Genomic DNA, 26,358 nt, shown 5'->3' on the forward strand with positions numbered 1-26,358 from the left:
AAACAGAGCAGGTTTGCCGCTGTCTGAAAGGTTACACTGTACGCATTGAATTGAAGATGAACTTCGCCATCAGATAGCCACACGTATGGATCAAAACGCATACTGTAGAAAGTTATTAACTCTCGTGTTGATTTCTCACCCAAGACCATTACAAGCTAAGCCATGCTGGATCGATCATCCTGCTCCTGGACCACGAGATCGATGTGTGCGATCTCCGCCGTGAATTTCCCCTGCCCGGTCGCCGTTCGATGGTATATACAGTATCTTTTTCACGACACGTACTGTAGTTTCATCTTTGAATTCATGCATCCACTTGACTTGAGAAATGAGAAGGACGGTTGGCGGCATGGCACTGTGGACCGTGCGCATCATCGATCTATTTACGAGTTATGACGCATGGGCATGCAAAACGGAGAGGAGACTGGAGAGACTAACCGACTGAATGATGCTGAAATTTGCCTGTGCTTCGTAGGAGTAAAATGACACGATCGAAAGCAAACCGGGAGAGATGCACGTACTGTGGTTTATTAATGGCCAGATAAGGGAGAGACGGTGAATAAAAACGAGGTAGTACTGTACACTAGCATTAGTTCAGATGAATAGGTGATAAATTACACACAGCCCATGTCATTGTAGCGGAGGACTGCTGATTATTATTCCCAGGTGGAAAAGATGAAAGCGGATTCCACATACGATGAACGAAGCACTGCTGGCTCGATCACTGAATACACATCGATCGGCATCTCAAAGATGCTACAAATCTACAACATATCCTTGTCTTTGCGAATTTCAATTGATTGTCACACGTGTCAATTAAAATCATGTTTGACAGGCTCTGGCTCCTCCTAAAATAGCTCTGTTCTTGATTTTTTTTTGGAACAGCATCTCCAGTAAGGGCCTGTTTGGTACAGCTCGTAACAGCTTCATGAGCCAAACACTTATTTTCAAAACAGCTTTATGGGTGAAGCTGTTTTTCCTCTCCTCTCACAAAGACATAAGTTGGATGAAGCTGGAAAAAAGTAGCTTATTGCAGCTTCTCCCTCATTTCTCTCTCTCAACTATGCATGAAGTAGCTGGTGACGCTATTTTGCCAAACACTTTCTCCAAAACAGCTCAGTTTCATCTAGAAAGTCACTCATAAAGCTATTTTCTAAAAAAAACAGCTTTACTAGTGAAGTTGAGCTGTGCCAAACAAGCCCTAAAGCTAAACACTTGCTCAAAATATTTAGCAAAATGATTTATAGAATGATTTCAAAAAAACGATTGAAACTATAAAATTTTTAGTTATACCTCCTACTTTAAAAAGAGCTTCAGTTCCTTGGTGGTTTAAGAGGCGCAAGTGTAAAGAAGGGACGGAGTAGTGTGCTGTTTGGTTATAGCATCAGTAACAGTAACGCAAATGGAACGGATTTAAAGCTGTTGACGTTGCTGCAAGTCATACTACCATTTGAACTAAATTTATTTTCATTTGCGTAACTGTTGTGCGATTCAAACAGCACGTAATTAAGTTGGGGTCATGACCCCTCCTATCTATTATGTTCTCTACTGTCTAAACAGTAACTTTGGTACTGCTTCAAAGTAGATAATGCTTTAATTATATAGAGTGGCCCCTCCTATATTGTTGTTCAAGCTCCACCACTGCTACAAAAGAATCCACGGCCTAGAGAACTCCAATAAACTTGTCAGTACAAGTCTAGGACCGACCATTGTAGCTAGGGGCTTGTTTAGATCAGATAGAAATGGTTATTAATTGCGATAAAAAAAGTAATTTAAGTTAGCTAAGATTAGACAGTTTTTTTCAAACTTCAGGAAGCTTTATCAATTAATCAAAATGGATATATCATTTACAAACATACAGGAGATCATGTACCCAAATCTGAGAGCTTTTCTCTAGTAATAGCTAACTTATGGGCAATTGAATTGCAACTTCGATTATAATGACTAATATAGATTGTCACGAACTCCTTCCAGTAGATAACACATTCTGCAGTTGTCGTTGAGAAACGCCCATCCTTCATCATATTGACAATCTCCATACATTTAGACTGGAACTCCCCTCGAGTACACCAATTTTTTGGGTGAGGAGTCCAACTAAGATTACATAGTCTTTTTTTTGGGGTGGGGGGGGGGGGGGGCTAGCTAAGATTAGTAGATAGTTAGTTTCCTAAGGAATACTTTTTTTTAGGGAAGGCTAAGGAATAGTTAATGACTTGGCTTAAAAAATTAGCATTCCTATTGGCTTCTGTTTAAATAAGTTAGTGCTAAAAATGATTTGACTAATAGTTAACCACGGGCTTAAGGCCTCGTTCTGTTGGCAAAATTTTTAGATTTTGGTTACTGTAGCACTTTCGTTTGTATTTGGTATTTATTGTCCAGTCATGGACTAACTAGGCACAAAAAATTCGTCAGACAAATTACAAATAAATTGTGTAATTAATTTTTGTTTTTGTCTATATTAATACTCCATGTATGTAACATAAGATTTGATGCGACCGAAAATCTTGAATTTTTTTAAAATAAACAAAGCCTAAATATGTACATGCAGCAGGAATATTCTCATGCTGCTAGGCGCTAGCTTAGAGCAGTACTACACTAGCAGTTTGTCATGAGCCCATCCATCGCTTGTCGGCAACAAGAACGGCGAATCAGCAGCAGCAGCTCACGGTCTGAGCTGATGGAGAGGAACAGAGACGGCGACCGGGCGAGCTCGCCAAGTCAACACCGCGACTGCCGGATCGCCGCCACCTGGGTGTAGCCACCGCCGGATGCGCGGCACGTAGCGGTCGCCGCGAGAGCGGCCGGTCGGCTTTGGCGCTCGGTCGCGGTCGCCCGCGGACACGCGTCAGGCGGGGAGTGGGCGCGGCCCCGCGCGCGTGGAGGTCGGGCTCGGAACAGGATCCGCGGGAGATCTTGCGGGGGGCGCAGCCGCGCAGGTGCATCCCTCCTCGCCGAGGCTTAGCAGCAGCGAGCAGGAGGCAGTGTTGGAACACGGACTAGGAATCGCACTCGCACCATCAGCAGCGCACCGCGGGCGGGCGGACGGCGCCGTATCTCCCCGCCGCGACCAACCTGATCTGATCTCGGGTCCCCCTTTGGTCGCTCCGATCTTCTTCAGTTGTTGCTCGATGCTTCCTTTTGTTTTGTTTTAGGTTTGTTTCAACGTGCTTTTTTCAGTTTTCTTTCTTACCGAACCAATGAGGCTGCGCCATGTGTAAAGTATTCTTTCACTTGTTTATTATGAAGAAGGTAGTATATAATATAATGTAATAGCGGTCTCGTTCACATTGAGTTTGTCTTTGAGATGGATGGCAAAAGAAGTTTGTGCCTTGATTACCAGAGGCACCAATATGATTCTTTTTTTAACCAAGGGAAGTTGAATATTAAGAATCGAATCGACATAGTAATATTCTATTCAAATTCTTCCATTGTATTTTTGCCTAATGTCTTTCCTCGATACAAATGATGCTCTAGATGAACAGAGTCTTGTTGAATGACGAAAGCAAAGTGTAGTTTGTATACCGAATTCAACGACCAACTACAAAAACATTGGACAGGAACGGATCGACAGTTGCATCGTCACTAGCAACATACGATGCAAATTCATCATCTTCAATACTTGATTTCCTCTTCGCCGCTATCGATGATGAGATCGATGACCTGGAGTAACGGTCCTTGTTGGTTCATCTATGACATAAAATCCGGCGGTGATCCTTAGCTGATGCAATGGGCTGCAATTACACGATTGTAGGATGATCGGCGTCCCAGATACCAAAACGGATGAGGAGGAACAGACATGTCACATCGGGCGCTACTGACGCTTTGTGATGGTTGCCTGATTTTGGAACATTTAGTTTGGATATTGAGAGGGATGACATGTGGGCGGCATTTGCAGGCAGGCCTAAGCACCTGTAGCTTTCTCATCATCCCAATAATCCTTGCTTTGAGTCCCCCTATCTATCAAGATCATTGTGTGGGGGCCGTTCCTGATTTGGGTCCGGGCACCAACCCTCATTGGAGTTGCTTGCGGCGAAGGCTGGTGGATGCTGCTGCCCTCGCGAAAGGACATTGCTTGGGCAGGATGCATGCACCTGAACCACCAATGGAGATCAATGGACCAGCCTGATAGGCATATCAGTATACGTCTCATTGGATAATACCTGAGAGAAGACCAAAGTAGAAAATGACGCAATGTAGGCCACAACAAGATATAACTTTGCAGATTATACGTATATAGCTCTACAACTATTTGGAGGAATAATAGTCTTTATTCCCTAGGAGCCTAGGTGACATGCACTCCACTATGACATTTTTTTTCTCTCCCAAGGGCCTGATTTCATTAATGAGAAGGAGCGATGAGCCAACGAAGTTACAGAGCGTTCACCTGTCTGAACATCCATTATACTTAGCTCTACAGCAGTAACAATAATAGTATGATGAAAGAGATTTTCAGAAGATAATCTTGTGTGTTGTGTGCCTACCTACCATGAGCAGTTGAGCATTGCACCAATATTTTCTTTCGCCATGATGCACCTGTTTCTTAAGAACATCGTTGATTTGACCTAAATTCATTACGCTCTTGGATATTTGCTCCCTTCAGGATCACACCAAGCATTCTCTCTGTCCACTCTGTGAAGTCAGTGAGCAGTCCCTGTTTCACCAGCGACGAGCCACAAGGTTTCGGCCCAACACCTGTACAGTAACCCATCATTCCCGCGAGTAATACGGTTACAGTTAGCGCAATCATTAACATCAGTTTCAAATCGAGTTGGAATCCAAACACAACACACACACATTTCCCAGCCGTCGTCACGTGATCGCCATGACCACGCAGTTGAACTGTGCGTTGTGTTCACGTGCATACCCAATCCGTGCCTGTCCTGATGATGCAATTGCAAGTTGTAGGTCTTGTTTAGTTCAACAAAAAAATAAAAAAACTTTTCAAAAATTCTTCGTCACATGTAAGGAGTACTAAATATAGATAAAAAATAACTAATTATATCGTTTATCTGTAATTTACGATACAAATATTTTGAGCATAGATAGTTCATGGTTGGACAATAATGGCCATATACAAACAAAAATACTACACTAGACAAAAAAAAAATTTCGCCCTGGAATAAATTTGGCGATGTGTTTTGTGCGAGAACCAACACCGTCAAGGACAGGTGGTGACGATCGTTGCGTGTCAGCTTTCCCGTCTCTGCTGCTCGATCGGTGTAGTACTACAGCCAAGCCGGACGGACAGCAGGCAGCATAGCAGCCAGCAGCCGGCGTTGCTGCCCGACCAAGCGAAGGGCCACATGGGCCGGCTCTAGTAGCCTGGGCGGCTACTCCGATCCGCCGGCCGGTTGGCCCCCCATCCCAAGCGCTCCCGACGACGGCGACCGGCAGACAGCCAACGAGGGCTGCAGAGCGGCACCACTGCATTGCAGGGCCGGCCGGCAGGACGCGGGATCGCGTACCCGGTCGTTAGAAATTGGTGCGCCGCATTGAATGGCGACGTCGTTTGCGTCGACCGGGGGCGTGGCCGTGGCCGTGGCCGGTGGTGCCGCCGCCGCCGCGCCGATGAGAGACGAGGGCTACTGGCTGGATCGCCTGACGGACGGACGTACCGACGACGGTTGGGGGGACGGTACTTGAACAGTTGAAAGCGCGGCTGCGATCGAGGGTGGTCCGGTGACTGGGCGGCGCTTTGGTTGTTGGTCCTGCATTCCTGGCATGGTAGATCCCATGGGTGCAGACTTGCACTGCACTAGTAGTCAGATTCTTGCTGCACGGATTACGGATATATACGATTGGAGTTCCGAAAATTCGTTAGTCGGGTTTCAGTTTGAAGCTTTATCAATTCTGATTCAAGGTCGTCAGAGTTGAAATTGCATAATATAGTCACGCAATGAGAGCATGATCGATAACAATTACTTTGGCTTTGGATAACACAAGACTTGTTATTGTAGCCATTACTAGCTTTAGTCCCCTTTCCCATAACTGCATGCAGACTCCTTAATTATAGCTGCACGTATCAGCCAATTGCTTACGCAACAACCATCTTTCTATGAGAGATGTCTACTAAATAAGGGTATCATTGTCATTTGAGTTTTCTACTAATCTGTCTTTTTAGAATGACAAGGTTTTTTAGACTGAGGGAGTGCCTACATTTTTGCATGTACTCCTTCATAAACATCGTGTGTTTGAAGAACAGAGAGAGCAAACAGAAGCTATGATAATAGTTATTCCATTATTTTCCAGAAAGAATGCAGTGATACCATAGCCTGTCAAATAGAAGAAACCCATGGAATCATCATACATTGATCAACTTGTTTTTTGTCGGAGAGAAGAAAAAATAAAGATCATAAGACAAACTTCGCAGCTCCCCTGATGAAATAACATTTCCTTTTTTTTTAAGAAACTGATGAAATAACACTTGGGTGTACACGGGCTCATGGGCCATAAATTCTAGGAACAGTAATGCATCCGCCATCTCGCAAAAGCCCATGAACTACTGTTTCCGTTTTTTTTAAGAACGAACCAACGTTTACTCCTACCTGACCGGCAAGATCACAGGGCAAACGTCACAGTTTCTCTATAGAAACTTGGGTGTACGGGGGTCGTGGGCTATAAATTCCAGGATCAACATTTTCTAAGGAACGAACCAATATTTCCTACCTGACTTTTGTTGCTTTTTTCCCAAAACGTAGATGATTGTTCGTACATCCTGAATGGATCTAAATTTATCTTAAGTCAAACTATACTAAATCGGCACATGCCACTGCCTAGGGTCACGAAAACGTTGCCACCGTGCCTCCACCTTGGGTCCCCTCTTCTTCTTTCTCTCAAGTTCATCTGCCAGAGGTAGGAAGGAGAGGGGATCATCTCTCTTTTTGTATACCCAATTTGTTTATGGTTTAGCCAAATAAATTTACTGACAAAAACAGATGATTTTTTTGTCAAGATTGTGTTTTCTACGATGACTTCGGTGATTACCATGATAGGATCGCCGTTGCAGGCGTTGATTTCATCGGCACACGACCAATTTGTGGCCTTTAACTGCAAGGGGAGGATGCTTCTAGGAGCCTCCTACAGGAGCAACGACGATTTCAAAGCATTACATATTGCAGCATGTCCAATATTTTGGGGTTGATCGTTAAATTTGGCATAAGGATTGCACTTTGGCTCTGACATTTGAGGGAAGTCATTGGGGAAGGAGGCGATGGAAGAGTCTAGATAGAATATTGTGTATTTTTTATTTTAGTTTTTTCCATGTGTAATTTAGAAATGTATTGCGCCAAGATTTAGTATAAGTTCCCCTTCCCTTCACGAAAAGAAAACTATGCTAAGTCAAACTAAATTTGCAGAGAAATATTAACATCTCCCACATTAAAAAGGTATATATTTTAAAAACATATTTCATAATATTGTACGTAAAAAGAGCCCACGCCTGAGAAAGAAACAAAAGCAAAGCCCACCCCAATAGGCCTTCATAAGGCCCATGAAGCCCAATAATAACTACCATTTCGAACCGACTCCTCCTGTCATCCGAAAAAACCTCGCCTCCCTTGACCCTTCCCCTCCAGGGTCCAGGTCCCCAATCCGAATCCCCGACGCAACCCTTGCGTGGTGGCGTCACCACCCAAATCCCACCACCTGGATCCGCCGATCCGCCGCCGCCATGTCCCACCGCTCGGAGCGACGCCTCGCCTCCGCCGTGGTGCGCCTCCCCGGCCGCTCCAGGGTCTCCGCCTCGCCATCCCCGCGCCGCCGCTCCCAGTCCCCATCCCCGCGCCGTGACCGCCGCCGCCGCGACCGCTCCCCGATCCCTTACCGCGATCGCTCCCCAAGCCCTTATCGAAACCGCCGCCGCGACCGCTCCCCGAGCCCTTACCAGGACCGCCGCGGACGCTCTCCGAGCCCTTACCGCGACCGCCGCGGCCGCTCCCCGAGCCCTTACCGCGACCGCCGCCGCCAGTGGTCGCCCTACCACAACGACCGCGGCCGGGACCGTGACCGGGTCCCGCCCGTCCGTAGCGGCGGGGGTGCCTGGTCTGACGACGATGACGACGACAAGGAACTCCAGGGCCTCAGCTACTTCGACTACCGCCGCCTGAAGCGCCAGAAGCTCCGCAAGAGCAAGAAGCGGTGCATCTGGAACATCACGCCCAGCCCGCCCCGTGTTGAGGGCGACGAGGAGAACTACGGCTACAGCGACGTGGAAGAGGAGAAGGCATCTCCGAAGGGCTCGCCGGAGGCTAGCGAGGAGGAGAGCAAGGATGCGTCGGAGTCAGAATCCGGTGAGTCTGATAGCCTGTCCGAGTCCAGCGAATCCGAAGCTTCTAAGAGGAAGAAGAAAGGGAGGAAGAGCAGTCGCCATAGAAGCAAGCGCAGCCGCCGGCGCCACCGCCACCGCTCATACAATTCTGAGATTGAGGATGAAAGCGAGAGCGACGATGATTCTGAGGGCTCTTATGATTCGGAGGATTCTAGGGATAGGAGCAAAAAGAGGTCGCGTAGGCATAATAGATCTAAGAAGAGGGGCAGGAGCTCCAGGAGGAAGAAGAGGAGGAGCCAGGATACAGCCTCCGAGCAAAGCTCTGAAGAGGAAGAGGAGGAGGAGGAGGAGGAGGATAGTAAGAAAAAGAGTAAGAGCTCGAAGAGGAAGCGGAGCAAGCGATCTGATTCCGAAGAATCAGTCCCTTCTGATGCCACCCCTGTTGATGCAAAAGAAATTGAAGAAACAATAGTTCCAGAAATTGATCCAGAAGCAATCAAGTTCAAGGAAATGCTTGAGGCCCAGAAGAAGGCTGCCTTAGAGAATGATATGCCTGTTGGTCCAATGCCACTTCCGCGCGCGGAAGGGCATATTAGTTATGGTGGTGCATTGAGGCCTGGAGAAGGTGATGCTATTGCACAGTATGTTCAGCAAGGGAAGCGTATCCCACGACGTGGTGAAGTTGGTCTGTCTGCAGAAGAAATTCAGAAGTTTGAGGATTTGGGGTATGTGATGAGTGGCAGTAGGCACCAAAGGATGAATGCTATCCGTATCAGGAAGGAAAACCAGGTTTACAGTGCTGAGGATAAGAGGGCGTTGGCCATGTTTAACTACGAGGAGAAGTCGAAGCGGGAGCACAAGGTTATGGCTGATTTGCAGCGCTTGGTGCAGAGAACCATTGGCCACGATGTGGGACCTTCGCATGATCCATTTGCTACTACGGATGGTTGAGTAATGATTTCTGGATCAACTAATCAACTATATCGTTCTGGATCAACTAATCAACTATATCGTGTGTGCTTTACCTGTTTGTGTTTCCTTCTCTCTGTTGTAATTAGTGATGTTGAACTTGCCTAGTTATGCTGCAAATTTCTTATGAGATATTGCATGAGAACCAAATTTAAAAGGAGCGTACTGTTAGCTTGTATCTTGTCTTGGTAGTATTTTTGTTATGATGGTTCAATGTGCTTACATTTTCTGCTATTGTTCCAAGCTGCTTGGTTTCCCATTGAATCTTAGGATTTTTCCTTTCTCCTTTTGGGGGTGAAGGGGTAGAGTTATCACACGGCCATGACATAGTACCTCGTATTTTCTTTCTACCATATGCAATTTTTCCTATGGCTGCAGCATAACTAGTTGTACAGAATTTTACACCAACAGCTGCAGCAGCAGAGCCGCAAAAAGGCAGCTGAGCAGGCCGAATAATAAACTTAGGTACCTTGTATCCCTTTTTTGCAACATGCCAACTTGCAGTGATGGATTTTAGTAACTTATTTAGAAACCAACAATACCATTCTTCACCTTAATTAAATTTCGGTATGGAATCGGTGCTGAATGTTGGAAATGCATTCCCATGATCTGTTTTCCTGAGAATCAGATAGAAGAAAAGTGCTTGTGTTTGTGATCTGATAGCTGCAATAGCTGCACTGCTCCATTTTATACTATGCCTGCTTCAACAGGGCTTGTTTGGATCGCTTGGACTAACAACTAGTAGCTAGAAAATTGTCCTAGTTCATCCAAGCATATAGACTAATAGGTGGATTATACTTCAGTCGAGTCCTCAACTAACAACTAGTCCATTAGTTGTGCAATCCACTTAATGTGACTAATAGGTGTCCATAAACTTTCAGTTGGGGGATCCAAACACCACCCAACTAAACTTTAGTTGTCTAGACTTTATACGACTATTTTTTTATTTGAACTAACAACTTGTCCTTGGCAATCTAAAAAGGCCTTAGACATTCTGATATTCGGTTAGCATAAGTTTTAAATTTTGATTTCACATATGCAAGGTGGGTTTCAAACTCTTTTCTACGCTGCTGATGGTTCTGGAACTTGTGAAGAAACTTAATAAGCAGAGTTATGGGCGCACAGCGCAAGTTTCTTGTGCTTATTTCAGCTGAGAATTGTTATTGTTGTTATTTGATAAGTTTGTTTTGACATACATCTCGATTGGCCATTCAAACAATTATGGGCAGTGTCAAGCTTGTGCTTGAGAACCAACAATTCATTTTATTCCCTGCTACCTTTCATTTTTTTTCAACCTGATACTCTTTTCAGTTCCATAGTTTTTGTTTGGACCGCGATACAAAAAACTGTTTGGAGATCCTATCGTGGTCCAAACAAGAAGTTTGGTCTCTGCATCCTTGTCCAGCCGTTTGCTCTCTGCTGCTGTCTATATATTCATGTCCATAATACCATGTTTATTGTCATAGCTTGGCAGGTAAGCTCGTTCTCTGCGCCCAATTAACAAATTTTATAAGCAGTTCAGCACTTGTTTTTTTGAGGAAGCAGGAGGGATCAGAGGCTGATGGTCCCTACCGATTCAGTACATGTCAAGTTGTCATTGGTATAAACACAGTTGATGACTTGATGTATATAACTGAACCACAACATAATCAAATGTCCAAATCCCACACCTCTGAATGGTGTGGAATGACGGCAGTGTTTATTCCAAGAAGCAAGAACTAATTTAGGAAGCTCTTGGGAGTACAGACAGTAACACTTCACTTGAGGTCACACTTGCAGTACACCAGGATCAGCTACAACGATCTTGCTGTGCCTGAGGTTGGGGTCACTGGTCCTCGAGGAAAGCAACCACTCGATCCATAACCTCAACCGCCTTGTGGTTGCCGGGGTTGTGGACGAAGAAACCATGGTCCTCACCTTCTGTCTCGAACCACTCCACCTTCCCGCGCCACCCGCTGGCCCGCACGGCCTGGCAGTATGCCGGCCCCCTCGGCGCCCTCGGGTCCAAAGACGCCGTGCAGACGAGCAGCCTCTCACCCACCAGCTTCGCTAGGCTCGGCGCGCCGGCCGCCATCGGGTTAATCCTCGGATCGTCCGCGCCGCCGATCGCGCCGGGGAAGATGACCGCCCACCTGTTATTGTTAGCTCGCCAGAACCCCCCTTCTTCTGCCTCCATCTTGTGCTCGCTGGAAAAGGAAGGGTGGAGTAGGATCACGCCTTCTATGCGCGGCGGTTCGGCGGCTGGCAACAAGCCGTTCACGCCCACGGAGACGGCCATGTTGTGGACGATGTTACCGCCGGCGCTGACTCCGACCAGGAAGACACGGCCGAGGTCGCCGTGGTCGGACAGCCACGGGTCCGCGCCGGCGGAGACCGACCACCTGAGCGCGGCCCAGGAGTCGTCGTAGGCTGCCGGGAGCGGGTGCTCCGGCGCGAGGCGGTAGTCGACGGAGACAGCGACGACGCGTGCTCTGGCGACCAGCGAGTTGACGTAGCGATGGTACATCGGTTCGCTAGTTGAGCCGACGATGAAGTAGCCGCCGTGGAAGAAGACGACGATCGGGAGCTTCGTCGTGGTGGCTCCTCCCTGGACAGCAGGCGGTAGGTAGAGCCGCACGGTGGCGCCGGTGGCGGCGTCGATGACGACCTCTTTGGAGACCACGCCCGTGTCCGCGTCGAAGCCGGCGGACACGGTTTCCATGCGATTGGCAGCGCGCTCGACGTGGCCGTCCATGTATAGTCGGAAGGAGCTGCAATCGAAGGCGACCACTCTGCTGCTGGAGCTGGAACTGGAATCCATTGCCCGGCACCTGTAGCAAACTGCGCGGCGGCGTGCACTGGCACAGTGGCACTGGAGTGGCTGGACTGGAAGAAAGGCTATCCTTCGTTGGGTACTCTGTCTGCATCTGCTGCAGGTGGTAGAGTATCAGGACCCTCTCCGCTCTCAGAGTCAGAGCAACGTCATTCTCGTGATGTGCCTAGCTTTGTCGTTGGAATCAGTTCACACGTCACGGCTGTGGTTGGAATCAATTCTCACGTCACGGCTGGGCTCCAAGAAATTGGCCGGCACAGCACATACACTGTATGACGCACAACTGAGTTGTCACTAGAACAATTTATAGATAAAAAACATTTTCAGGATATTTATGTTATTCATAGTGCTTATAACGTGTTCATGTATCCATTTATTATTTAATATAATTCTTTTTTTTGAAAAAAAACAATTGGCTGTCATGTTTAGTGCTCCGTACGTCATCGGGTTGCTCACAGCGATGCAGGTGGCTAGGTGGGTCACGATTGGGTTAACGAGTGGCTTACCCACGGTACGAATAAACTGAATTTTAGTTTTGGATTGGGCACAGCTGCTAACCCACGTGATCCATGAGATGTGTGACCAGCTTTGCTTGGTCTTGCTTAGAACTTGTTTAGTTCCATTTTTTTTTGCAAAATAAGAATAGTAGCATTTTTGTTTGTATTTAGGCTCAAAAGATTCGTCTCATAAATTATAGGTAAACTGTGTAATTAGTTATTTATTTTATTTATATTTAGTCAAATATACATGTGCCGCAAGATTCGATGTAATGAAGAATCTGACAAATTTTAGCCTAAGCGAGACTTGTCTTGCCCAGTGAGGAGAGCCAATTCGGTTCTCCCAGACTAGCAAGAAAAACTCGCTTGCACGAAACTTGAGGCAGCGAGGGAAGGAAACCAAACGGCTCATTCTGGTCACTTTCTTGCTAGGCGAGGCGAGGTAAGATTCTTTGGTAGAACCAAACGTGCCCTAACCCAAAACACCAAGTCACTTCACCAGCTTGCCTCGCGGCGCTCGGCCAAGTGGGCTCCTAGACTTCATATTTTGTAAGCCAAAGTGTCTTATTGGGGATTTTATCTTTAAACATTTGAAATTAGAATTAGAGAGAGCTATTTAATCAAGTGATTCAACGACTGCTGTGAGTCTCTTATTTTAATCTACTATCGAATGATAGATAAGTAATGGCAGCAGCGGAGATGCATGGTCACTGCTTAGGTAATATCCAATCTTAAGTGTGTTATGTAATATCCAAACTTGAGTTTGCTTGGTAGTTCAACCACGGTTGTTTTAGATCTACCTCCTAGGACACTCAACAATATGTTTAAACTCTTCTTAGTACTACAATGATGCGCAAGTATTTTATGTATTCAAGAAAAGGACCACAAATATTTTATGTACCCTTTAACACCGGTTGGTATAATCAACCGGGGTTAAAGGGTGAGACCGGTGCCCTAAACCGGGACTAAAAGATGGGCCTTTAGTCTCGGAAGGGCAGTACTGACTCGGGAATTGGAGCAACAAGCCCGTCTCGACCGGTGCAAATGCTTGAACCTGTAGCAGTGATATTATTCACCCAAAAGCTATGTCACCATTTAGATACTTTACCATGTGAGAAAGTGGATATATGTCCTGAGCCTAGGTGGGATTTAGGAATGTGTAGGATCATATGAAAGTTGCGACCAATCTAGGAGGTACAAGTTTTTTAATGCCATGTTTAGATTTGAAATTTTCTGGCCAAACTAGTAAATTTTTTTGTGGTCAGAACTTTAGCTCAGAAGTCTGACGCACGCGAAAAATTTTATTAGGTGTTTAGTTTGATAAATTTTTTTCTGACACAACTTAGGCTGCAACATTGATGGGGTTTCTATGGGAGTGCGTGTTGCAGCTCAAAATTTTGGCCCTAAACTTTTTAGCCCCGTTTAGTTCTCAGGTCCCAATTCCATAAAAAAATTCTTCTTTAGGCCAAAAAATTTCAAATATAAACAGGCCCAAACAAGAAGAAAAATAGGCACCTAATGGTTGGATGCATCACACATACCTCACAGCTTAACCAGTTGGGATCAGACTTTCCCAAAACACACACGACAAAAACATCTTTCACATGTATCAAATTTTGTCTGTATAGAGAAATTGCAACGAACTAAAATTGTAATTTTAATATAAATGAAATAACCCTCAGTCTGAAAGAAAACTAAATTTAATTTAGCAAATTCCTTTATTTGCATCTGCACAATCAAATCGCCTAGAGGTCTATCGACGGCCACTAGCCAGCAATGAAAGCCACCACTTGATCCATCAGCGCGACCGCCTCGTGGCTACCGTAATCATGGACGAAGAAGCAGTGTCCCTTACCTTCTGATTCGAACCACTGCAGCTTCCCGGTCCAACCGCCGGTCCTCACGGCGTCGCAGTACGCTCGGCCCCTTGGCGCCCTGGCATCCTCCGACGCCGTGGAGACAAACAGCTTCTTGCCTGCCAATCTCGCCAGGCCCGGCGCGCCAACACTGGCCGCCATCGGATTAATCCTGGGGTCGTCAGATCCATTGCTCGCGCCGGGGAAGATGACCGCCCACCTCTTCTTGTTAGCTTCCAAGAACTCTTCTGCTTCGTCTTCCATCCTCTGCTCGCCGCAGAACGAAGGGTGGAGTAGGATCACGCCTTCTATGCGCGGTGCAGCTTGCAGGCCGTTCATGCCCGCGGCGGCGACGGCCACGTTGTGGGCGATGTTCGCGCCGGCGCTGGCACCGGCCACGAATACCCGGCCGAGGTCGCCGTGGTCGGACAGCCAAGGATCCGCCGCGCCGGACACCGCCCAGTTGAGCGCGGCCCAGGAGTCGTCGTAGGCAGCAGGGAGCGGGTGCTCAGGCGCGAGGCGGTAGTCGACGGAGACAGCGACGACGCGGGCGCTCGCGACAAGCCAGTTCATGTAGCGGTGGAAGTTGGGGTCACGGGATGAGCCGAGGATGAAGAACCCACCGTGGAAGACGACGAGGATGGGAAGCTTCTTCGTCGTGCAGCCGCCGTCGGACCCCGATGGCGTCCTGACCGTCTGGATGGATGGAAGGTACAGCCTCGCGGCGACGCCCGTGGCGGCGTCGATAACGACATCTTTGGATGTGACGCCGGTGTCGGCGTCGAAGCCGGCGGGCACGGTGTCCATGCCGCCGGTACGCTCGACATGACCGTCACTGAATAATCGGAAGTAATGGCTCTCGAAAATCACCTCCGCGCTGCCGGAATCCATTGCTCAGTGTCCAGCAGCAAGTACTCACTCAGTCGACGTAGCAAACTGCGCGGCGGCGGCGTGCAGCGGACTAGAACAACCAGGGCCAACGCAGATTTGGGCCTTGCTTCCCTTACCCTCTACGAGGTAACACATATCTTAAAGAAATCACAGCCATTGACTTTTTTCGAAAGAAAACATGGAATCTCAGCATCACTGACGTACTCCCTCCATTTCAAATTATGAATTTTAAAGAGTTAAAATATTTTCAAGTTTGACCAAAATTATAAAAAAATACTAAGATTTATAACATAAAATGGGTGCTATGAAAATATAATTAAGAAGAATGTAATGATACTTAGTTAATACCATAATAATTATTATTTTATTTTATAAATTTAGTTAAACTTAAAATAATTTAACCGTTGAAGATTCTTGGAATGGATCGAGAGAGTAATAAATAGTTTGTTCCTCCTTCCTTGTTTGCAACGAGAGAAAAGAAACACCCAACCCCCTGTTTGGTCAACTTGAAAGCACATGTATACGTCCCTCCCCCCCTCCCCCCCAATTTTACAACTTGTTCGGCTCAGCAGCTGTAGCTTCTCTCTTCTGGTACTGCACAACGGCTGTTTTTTTTTGCTGCAAAGAAGTTACAGCGATTCACGAGTGAAGTTTTGAGTAGTAAAGCAAGAGCATAATAAGGTCATGTTTGGTCTTGCTAAATTTTAGCAAGCTATAAATTTTTTAGCTACTCTTAAATGATTAATAAAAATAAACTATTTTAGCTCTTTTTTTAATCAGTATATTTGAAAGTTTAACTACTAAAGTAACTAAAGTTTAGGTGACTAAAATTTAGCAATGAAACCAAGCAAACTCTAAAAACTACAGAGCCAATTACATTCCTACCGTACCGGCTACCGCCGAATCCACGATCATCATCAGAATTGTGAAGAACAAGAACTGCACCGCTTCCATCCTTTCGTTACATCTAAACAACTTTCATGCATGATAGAGCAGTTAAATACATGTTCTTTTTCAAAGTTGTCAAATTGTCATACCTGATGGGAGTTTTTCTTTCATGTAAAAAAATCGTTGCAGGTCACCGTTTAAAAATGTTGTGGATCACGTTCTGTTTTCATAAAAATTGCTACATCTCTAGATTGTTTTCTACAAAATAAGTATGCTACAAGAAAAACACTTTAGATTTATCCTCATGTCACGTTATATATTAAATAGGAATCTTATATTATGCATGTATATTAGATCCAATAGGAAGATAATTTTTCTATTTCTTCTACTACCGCCAAGAAGTAATTTTTTTTTTGAACCGAGGAGGTTTTCTCCCCATTCCCATGCACAGTGCACATGGAAATACAGCGGGCGCCGGTTCGAATCCGGGGTGGCCAAGGGCACCGCCTTTGGCTTCGTGCTGCTGACCAAATGGCCAAGAAGTAATATGTGATAATTAACATTCAAATCGACGGTCTATAGTTTTTTTTTTGGGAGTACCAGAACCCCACACGTATACATGATTGACCAAAGAAAAAATGTTGTCTATTGAATATGTTCGTCAACCTAATCGGTAGTACTATCTAAGGAACATATTCATCATCCTAGTCTCATCGCCACATCATTTCTTCTTTGGGCTTGTTTGGGATCATAGTGCAGTATCGGTACCGTGGCCTTCCATCCACTGCATGAAAAACACGAGCTGTAGTTTATTCTCATGGTGGCTATGTCTCGTGTGGTGAAAAGAATTGTAGGTTCTAGCAAGAGTTTGGCGGTAGTTTATTCTCGTGGTAGCTATGTCTCGTATGGTGAAAAGAATTGTAGGTTCTCGCAAGAGTTTGGCGGATATTTTCAATTCTCATAATGAGATGCTCACAGATCCGGTTAAGATGCCTGTTTTTTTTTTTCTTATCATGGTTCCAAGAAAATAGTTGTTCATCTCGTGATTTACAGTCAAACTGTGTAATTAGTTTTTGTTTTCATCTATATTTAATGTTTCATGCATGTGCCGCAAGATTAGATGTGACGGAGAATTTTGAAATTTTTTAGGTAGCTTTTGGGAACTAAACAAAGCCCAAGTTTAGAAGGAATAGTTGGGGAAAACTATAATTTTCTTATATATTGAATGCGTGCATGGACACTTGTGAATCATAAGTGCCCACCGTTGCTCTACTGAATTTGTTTCTCCCACTTCATACCCCCAGCGTGTCTAATGATAGGATTCATCTTTTGTTAGACAAGCATTTGTCTACTCTGAGGTCTTTCCTAACAAACCTTGGTACCATCTAGCATCACGTGGATTGGGGTCTTGTTTAGTTCAAATTTTTTTTCGCAAAACGGACACTGTAGCACTTTCGTTTGTATTTGACAAATGTTCAATCATAAATTAACTAGGCTCAACAATTTTGTCTCGCAAATTACAGGCAAACTGTATAATTAGTTATTTATATTATCTATATTTAATGTTTCATGCATATATCGTAAGATTCGATGTAACAGAGAATTTAAAAAATTTTATAATTTTTTTTAACTAAACAAGGCCTGGATGCTCTATACGGACACAAAGGCTAGAGGACCCTGCCACTGTGTCTAAGGATGCAAGCGGCGGCGGGCCAACCACTAAATCCGCTGGGCTAACCCACACCGCAACCCACTTAAACCAGTGCTGCAAACCCACTATTCTCGAGCGGCTCAACGCGGCTCGTCCATGCAGCCTAGCGGCGCCGCAATAACCCGCAAAGGAGTGGGTGCGATTGCAAAGGGTGGATAGAGGACGAACCCATGTAGTAGCTAACACCGGCCTACGCTGGCACCATGCGCAGAGCTGTGCCTCTGGCCGAGCTGACTATGTCGTGTCTTTGTTGTTCGTGCCCCGTGCTGAGCCGGCTCCTACCTACCGGTCGCGGAGCCAATACATGGCAAGCATGACAGGTACGTGACGGTTGCCTGCATGACATCGCGCCGCGCGATAGCGTTTCTCCACACTTACTCGCTGATGGCCATTTGCCATGCCTTTTCAATTCCTGCTAACCTTGCTTGGTGGTTGCTTCATTGCTTTGCCAGACGAAGGACGCATTCAAAGGGAAATTTTATCTACCACGTGATATGCGCCGCCGCCCAATGTGCCTGTGCATCAACTATTTATAAATTATCATAGCAAGTCTAGTTTGTGTAACTAGATGAATCCGATCGCTGAAGATATCCGTGACAGAGAGGCGTTGCAGCAGTTAAGAAATCTGTCTGTAAGTGGTGCTACAAGCAGCGTTGTGCGGGCTGCCGCATAAACCCGCAAAAGCAAGCGGTGTTTTGCGGTCTGCCGCACGCACCCGAAAAATCTCTCGCGGCTCATGCGGACGCGGGGCGGGCTGAGCACCGCCGCCCCACTTGCATCGTGAACTGTGTCACGTTGGGCTCGGCCTTATCCTCTCCTCTGCATCCTCAACGGGCATCTGTATCATCGGTTAAGTAGGCTTAGCAGTAGGTTCAGACAAATGTGAAGTGGAGAGAATGATAAAAAAAAACTGCTAGAGATTTGTTTGGCGCTAGCGTGGAGTAGAGGTGAGAGGGAGTATTCATGTTTAAGACCTGGCTTGGCTAGCCAACCAATCCTGTATAAGATTACTTAGGGCTCGTTCGGTTAGCTCCTGATTGCTTTCCGTATACAAATTAAGCCTACTGTTTCAGCTGGAATTTTTCCAGGGTGTCATTCCCTTCTAACCGAACGGGGCCTTGTTTGGTTGTATGAACTAGCTTACCATGTACAAGAGGTGGTATGTTTGGTTATCTGTTTTGTTTTGCATAGGATCACCAAACCTTCGAACGGGTGAGTTTAGCTCCTTTGAAACATTTTGTCGAACATTTGGTGAGCATACTAGCACCACCGTCGTCGCCATGGTCAACTATGCCTTGCTGAAGGGCACCTCTGCCGCATCCACGCACGGACCATGCCGACGCTGCTGCAAAGCCCCTCCCTTGCAAAGCCCGACGAAGAGATGTACTTCCGGCCGCCGCCCAAGGGTAGCGCACTAAACTCACAATCACAAGCCCATCACGGGCAAGCGTGCACCTACCTCGGCGAGCAAAGGCAAAACTTGATCGGAGCAACAAAACCCGAATCCATGGTCACGGCCACGGCGGCTCCCCGCCACGCCGCGCTCCTCCTGCTCCTGCTCCTGCTGCTCGGCCTGCATGCCACGCCTGCCCTCGCCGCGAGCGCTGGCGCCGTCGTCGATGCTGATGAGCTCATGTCCAAGCCGTCCTCCCTGGGACCCAAGAAGCCGACCGGCAAACCCAGAGTCAAGCCGCCGTCCGTCGGCTCCGGCGCCGGTGCGGGAGGCGTCGGCGGCGCGATCCTAGCCTTTCCGGGCTTCGGCATCCCCGGGAAACGCAGTGGCAGCGGGTTCGGCAGCATCCTCGGATACGCGTGCGCCCTCTGCCAGCGGAAACCTTCCGGTCCGAACGTTCGGACGGGAGCCGCGCGCCGGTAACTCCCGCCCGACGACTCCCGCGCGATGGTAAGTCCAGACAACCTCGGCCCAACGACGGAGATAATGGCCCACGTAGCGCAGCGAGAGGCAAGCGCACAGACGTCGAGTTTCTCTCTCTTCTTTGTTTCCTTTCTTTATATTTCTTCATTTATACTCCGGGTAGGCTGTTGTTAGTTTCTCTTTTAGTTTTTTTTTCTCATATTTATTTATTTTCTTTCTTTTTCTTTTCTTTTTCTTTTTCTCCCATTTGTTTATATAGTAGTTATATTATGTTTTTATTTACATAATGTTTTTGTTTCAGGGATTTTATTTTCCTTGTCTTTTTGTCTATTTTTTAATTATTTTTGTTCAATCTTTTATTAGTAATTTTATATTTAAGTAATTATTTATTTCTATATATTCATAGCTTTAGTTTCTCTTTTTTTGCTTCTTTTATTAATTTTTATGTTTATGATCTTTATTTTATCTATTCATTTTGTTTGTTTTCATGTTTTAGTTTTTTTGCATTATCCTTTCTTTTCTTCTATTTTGTCTTCTTCTTATTTTTTATGTTTCATATTTCATTTCTTTTTCTCTTTATTCACTCTAGTGTTTTTCTTTTTTTTATTAATTTACTCTAATTAATTAATTAATTTCATACAATTTACTTTTAATTTTATATATTATACGAGATATATGTGATGTTTATATAGTATACCTATGATGTTCTGTGAAGGAGTTTGTGATGTTTACTTTTTATATTATTTATATTTCCTTTTCCTGTGTTTTTATATTTTATTCCTTTTTTCTTTTTTTATTTCTTGTTTTTTTCTTAATTATGTTTTTGTTCATATTTTTATTTTTTCATTTTTTATCTTTCTTTAATTTTTTATTTCTTTAATTTTCCTTTCTTATTATTTTTATGATATTCTATGTTGTTGCTACAAAATAACTTATTTTGTAGCCACTTTGAGTTACGATAATTACTATATTAATTTACAAGATTATAATAACTCCTTACTAAGTGGTTTACTATAACATTACGGTAAATATCCCCATATGTTATAGTAACCCAACTATCGTAAATTAGTATATAAAATTATCGTAAATGGAGGTGGCTACAGAATAACATATTTTGTAGCTAACTATAGAGTATACTCTCCATATATATATATGATATTTTATTTTTTTGTGATGTTCACGTGTCGTACATGTGTTGTTCTGTGATGCTTTTTTATATCCACGTGGTAAACATGTGATGTTCTGTGTTATATTTTGTGATATTTATATAGTATATATGCATTGTTCTAGATATATTTTTCTGATGTTCACATGATATACGTGTGATGTTTTTTTTTTGCTATTCACATGTTATAATATGATGTTCTATGATGTTTTTTATGTTCATGTGTTATTTTGTTGTTTAGTTAGTGTTGATGTGATGCTTTTTGTTAAACATACTCTTCCATAGTTTTAAACATATATATTATTTTTATAAATATTATAATACTATCACATTAACCTATAATTTATTCTTCTAGATCTCAAATACTATTGTCTTGAATCCAGAATATTTTTCTTGTCTTGCTGAACCTAGAACGGTGTCCCTGTTCAATAGAAAAAAAATATTCTTTTCTCACATGAAAAATATTTGATATTAAAATTTTATCTAAATATATTTATGTGGAGTCTTATTTTGAAGGATTTATTACAAGAAACATAATAGCATAAACCAAATTTAATTTAGATATTTATTTTGTAAACTATAGAGTTTTTAAATTCGTAATAAACCATGACGTTATCGTATTATTTTACTATACCTGCATGCACTTGTACGACCTGGAAGTCTGGAAATGACTTGTGAAAATTCTTTGCCAGACTTCTCGGCCGGCGCGCGAACTTCTGTTTGCAAAATTTTTTGGCACACTTCTGCCGGCACATGGACTCGGTCCGAGCGTTCAAACCATAACAGGCCCCTCCGCCAGTGTATGTGCCCCCAAGTGGTGGCACATGAGCGTGGAGGAGCGACGGCACACAACCTCGGATTATGGGGGTGAAGGAATGATGGGAGCGTGACTGGCGAAGCATCCACTAAGCCCACTTGCAGTGCACTATACTCTCTAGTTCCTTCGCATAGATTTTAGATGTTGTTTAAGACATCGATACAGTCTATAAAAAATAATTTTAATCTCTTGTTTTTATAAAAATATTTAGAAAAAATAATATATGTATATTTTTTTAAAAATATTTTTCAAGATAAATTTATTCATATAATTTTTAAATTTATGAATTCAACAATTTAAAAAGTTATTGATGATTTATATTCCTAATGTTTGATCCAAACCTTGTACAAAATAATATTTAAATCCTATATGGAGAGAGTATATTTGTATACAGAAAAGTACCCTCATTATCTTTGTCTCCTTTCACTCAATGACGCATGGTCTAGGTCAGATCTTTCTTCCATCTTTAGCCAACTCCTCTCCAATGGCGATGCCCCTGCAACCATGACAACCATGGTCATATTCCTACTAATGCCATGGTGAGTAAAGATGTGCAACGGGCCGGCACGGCCCGACACGGCACGGGCCCATGTTAGGCACGACCCGTTAAGGCACGGGCCCGCATGGCCCGCGTGCCGCCGTGCCGTGCCGACACAGGACACCGTGCCTAGCTAACGGCCCAGGTACGGTCCGTGGGCCGTTTTTCGTGCCGTGCCAGCCCGTTTGGCACGCGGCCCAACAGGCCTTCGGGTCACCCCGCAGCCCACACCACAATTTTGACAAAGCAGCTTGAATGTCAAATTTTAAAATACCAGATTTGATCAGAGGAAACACAGATAGAGCAAATAAACAAGATGTACCCAAAATGAACTCCATGAGCTATCTGCAATGCCGCCTCACTAAAAACCTTTCTAGGTAAAACTCACACCTCGTGAGATAAAACCCTAGAAAGGAAAAGAGTACGACCAACTCATGAAAATATTCAATCATTAAAGTTTCAAGTATCAAAGTTATTACAAGCCAACATTCAAATGTTTTTAATGTCTCTCATCTCACTGCCTAAATCATCTTAGGTCTTTGAAGCCACTGTTACTTCAGCATCTTCATCAAGGAACTGGTTCTTCATGTAGTCTTCTAACTCTTTGTCCACTGTTGATATTTGGGAACGCAATAAGGAATTGATCTGCAAGCGCACGGATATCGGTGAGCACTTCACCCGGGAAATTATCTAGAGTATCGTATTTATTTTTTTACCACTAGGAGAAAGAGTGCATCTGACTAACCGGTCTATTACTACTAACCTTTTAGGCACAAAGAATGTCTTTCGATATGAGTGATAAATAGAGAAGACTGCAACCGTAGTCTCCTTCTAACCTTGGTAAGGATGATCTACTGTTCTAATAGGGAGGCTAACGGAATCTAGACACCACAAAGGATGTTCAACCCGCACCTATAAACCCTATCCTTCCTGCTAACGAGATATGGTCTGTAAAGGTAACTCGGAATTGTCACGTTCCTCACTACTACCACGGTCCAGCTAGTCAGGGAATATCTATGAGTACCCCAGCCTAAACACCACGTTTACGCCAGCAATGATTACTCTAAACTCTACGCGAAGAGATTAAAGTAAACTCATAAACCATAAGAACAATAAAACAAGAACTTACTAGAATTTAGAAGTCGAAATACTGAAGAATCCTAGGAGCAAGCTTCGGGTTAGGAGAACTTGATCCCGCAGGTACAAGCTTGGAGTAGACACCGACAGGCCGGGCTTCCTCCAATCTACACCTCCACTCTATCTCTCTCAATCTAGTAGAAACTAGAAGATCTATTTCTACTTTACATTGGTTGCTAAGCCTAAAAAGAAATATTAATTAGAGAAGAGGTTTTCCTTCGAGGGCACCCCTCAATCTCTATGATAATTTCTTCATGTCTTCTCCAGGGGCCAGGGGGTCTCCTTATATAGTCCTCCTCCTCTATGCGTTTTTGGGTCGGTAGACGAGGTGGTACTACGTTATTCTGGATCCAATAGGTCGGTGGAACATCCTGTGCGAAGAGAGTCCCGATTGACATCTAGCAGGGGGCGGGCGCCCAGGTCACCAGGGCGGGCGCCCTGGGCATGGCCCCTTTCGGCCTCCGTTTTCGTCCCGTGGCTTCTGGAGTCTTCTAGATGGTAGAAAATCGTGCGATGCGTTGATATCTCTATGTAATCCCGACATGTGGGCCTTTCTTCCTTATTTCCTGATAACCCCCTGCAGAAACAGATAAACAACAAAACTCGTGGAATTCTGTCAGATCAAACCCTAATTCTAGGTGTTGGTTGCATATTGGTCCTTTCCCTTGTTTATTTAATAATTAAAATTGATACTTAAGAACCGTCAACAAATACCCCCATATTTAGGCTTTTACTCATCCTCGAGAAAAGGATGGTTAAGAACAATATCTGGGGTAAAACATTTTAACGCATTCTTTATATTTGCAGGGTGTTAAAAATCCACTGTGTACCATAGTCAGAGATGTTTATGGTTAAGAGTAAAGATCCTTTCTTCTCAATCCTGTCACTTGGAGTTTTTTATATATTTTGAACGAAAGTTAGCATGCCTTTTTATCCTCATAGGTTCTCTCAGATCACTCATTATCTTTTATATATCTCATTGAGGTTGTTTTAATTTGCAAAAATTCTCAAGCATACTTACTCTGCATTTATTGCCTGATCAAAATGGGATCCGAGGAGGGGAATGTCATACTCTTAGATCAAAGACTTTGGAAATTAAAATCTTTGTCAACTCTTGCTGGCATATTGCTTATTAGAGGGACCATGGGCTATCATTTTTTCTCTTTCTCTTTTTTTAAGTGGATACCGAGGTACCCCTAATTCTACTGCCGGACACTTGTCCATTTTTTCTGCGAGGTTGTCGAGCACTTGCTCCTTTTTATTTTCTCGAATTATCTCTATTTTTGCATAGCCCATGCCTCTAATGCAATAATACTTCGGAAGAGTGAATCTTTCTGAATAAATGTCTTGATCTTAGGGGCATGATAAATCTCTCAACAAGGGTCTAGCTCATTTTGAACAAACTCAATACAGAGCAGATAGCTTTTATAATCATAATTAATATTTTCAGTTTTATCAGACATATAAAACACTGAGGATGGTAGCTAGAATTTTGAATATTTTGAAATAAATTCTCCAAGTAACAATGATATCAAGAATAAAAAACTCATACTCTACCATCACATATTCCATATTGACTTAAGTAACACAGGGTTTTAAAATGATTTTATAATAATTGCAAGTTTTCAGGAAATATCATAGATTGAGATTAATCATGATTAGAAATATTTTAATCTTTTTATTTTATCATGTCGGAGACAATATTCTGCATAATCCAAAATATATATATGTGTAAAGTAAAGTGTGCAGAGTGTGTACCTGGATCGTGGAGTGGTGTAGTCGGAGTGTGTTTAGCATGTCGAGGGATCTCCCCCATACTTGTTTTCTGCTTTCTTGCACAAAAGTAAAGTAGAGACACACAAGACACAATAATAATAATACTCTTTATTAATCTTGAGGCATTTATTACAAAAGACTAGTAGCAAACTAACGATAGAAGTAACAAACTGATGATAATAATAAACCTAAACCGAATTTAAAGATAGATAACTAAGATGCATTGCCTCAAGGTCTAATCTAGATAACTTAGCGGCGCTCTAATTCCTTGATCTTCTTATTGGCACTGGCAAGATCCTGCCTAAGGCCTAGTATAATGGTGTTGTGGTTAGAGAGCTGCCTAGTGAGGGAATTTATCGAGGACTCGAGATCTATGATAACTCTGTCTAGTCTGCGAACGTCCTCATCAATATCTATTATAGTCTTGCGACGCTTGGGAGGTGTCTCAAAAGCATTGAGAGCGTGCTTCGGGGCTGCCTTTGGAGGGATGAAACGGACTTTAGCTGCTCTAATCCCTTCAAAGTAAGGCCTTTCTTCCTCCGTAGTGTAGCGAATACTGCTGATCTCGCCGCTCCGGTTGGTCTTGACTCCAACGACCCTCTCATTGGGTCTAGGTGGAAGGATCCTTGTGCCGATTGGCACCTTGATAGTGGTCTTCATCTTGGATGATGATCCTTTGAGGAGTAGGTGTTGTGGCGGTGCGGTGAGAACTGGTTGAACATGATAGGATTGGGCGGAGCTGTGTTGGCGTAATGGCATGGCTTCTAGCTGTCGCTCTGTGTTGGCCGCGACGAGAGCACGGGCAACGGGGTCTTCCACAGGCTCCATGTTGAGGTTGAAGGGGACGACTTCCCAATCATCGTGGTACTTCTCGGCCATTGGAGCAGCAAGGAACTAATCAAGCTCTAATTGAAGGAGAGAAGGCTTGGTGGCTTGGTGTTTGAAAACTGAGGTCAGGGGTCTGTTTATATAGGGGTCAAAAAGTGCCTCTAGGGGTTGTTCGGGTTGCTCCCGTCGATGTGCGTGCGAAACTTTCCATCTGAGGGATTATTCGGGTTACCATAAGTGCATTTTCCATAACAGAGAAAATCGGGACCGAGGGGGAACAGGAGCTGGGCGCCCGCCCACCTGATCTGGGCGCCCGCCCTCTCTCTGGCCCCTC

The 26,358-nt window shown here is 44.4% G+C and overlaps 3 protein-coding genes across 3 annotated transcripts; 1 reads left to right on the forward strand and 2 right to left on the reverse strand.

The window, feature by feature from the left end:
* LOC8081050 (NF-kappa-B-activating protein) lies at positions 7,562 to 9,466 on the forward strand. Its single transcript, XM_021453766.1, has one exon. It carries the CDS (start codon positions 7,667 to 7,669, stop codon positions 9,212 to 9,214), a length of 1,548 nt encoding a protein of 515 aa, XP_021309441.1. The 5' UTR covers positions 7,562 to 7,666; the 3' UTR covers positions 9,215 to 9,466.
* Positions 10,824 to 12,376, reverse strand: LOC110432840 (2-hydroxyisoflavanone dehydratase-like). Its single transcript, XM_021453767.1, has one exon. It carries the CDS (start codon positions 12,030 to 12,032, stop codon positions 11,058 to 11,060), a length of 975 nt encoding a protein of 324 aa, XP_021309442.1. The 5' UTR covers positions 12,033 to 12,376; the 3' UTR covers positions 10,824 to 11,057.
* LOC8081051 (tuliposide A-converting enzyme b1, amyloplastic) lies at positions 14,149 to 15,409 on the reverse strand. The gene has a single exon (XM_021454413.1). It carries the CDS (start codon positions 15,286 to 15,288, stop codon positions 14,308 to 14,310), a length of 981 nt encoding a protein of 326 aa, XP_021310088.1. The 5' UTR covers positions 15,289 to 15,409; the 3' UTR covers positions 14,149 to 14,307.

This window comes from Sorghum bicolor, chromosome 2 (assembly GCF_000003195.3).
Source record: "Sorghum bicolor cultivar BTx623 chromosome 2, Sorghum_bicolor_NCBIv3, whole genome shotgun sequence".
NCBI classification, from domain to species: domain Eukaryota; kingdom Viridiplantae; phylum Streptophyta; class Magnoliopsida; order Poales; family Poaceae; genus Sorghum; species Sorghum bicolor.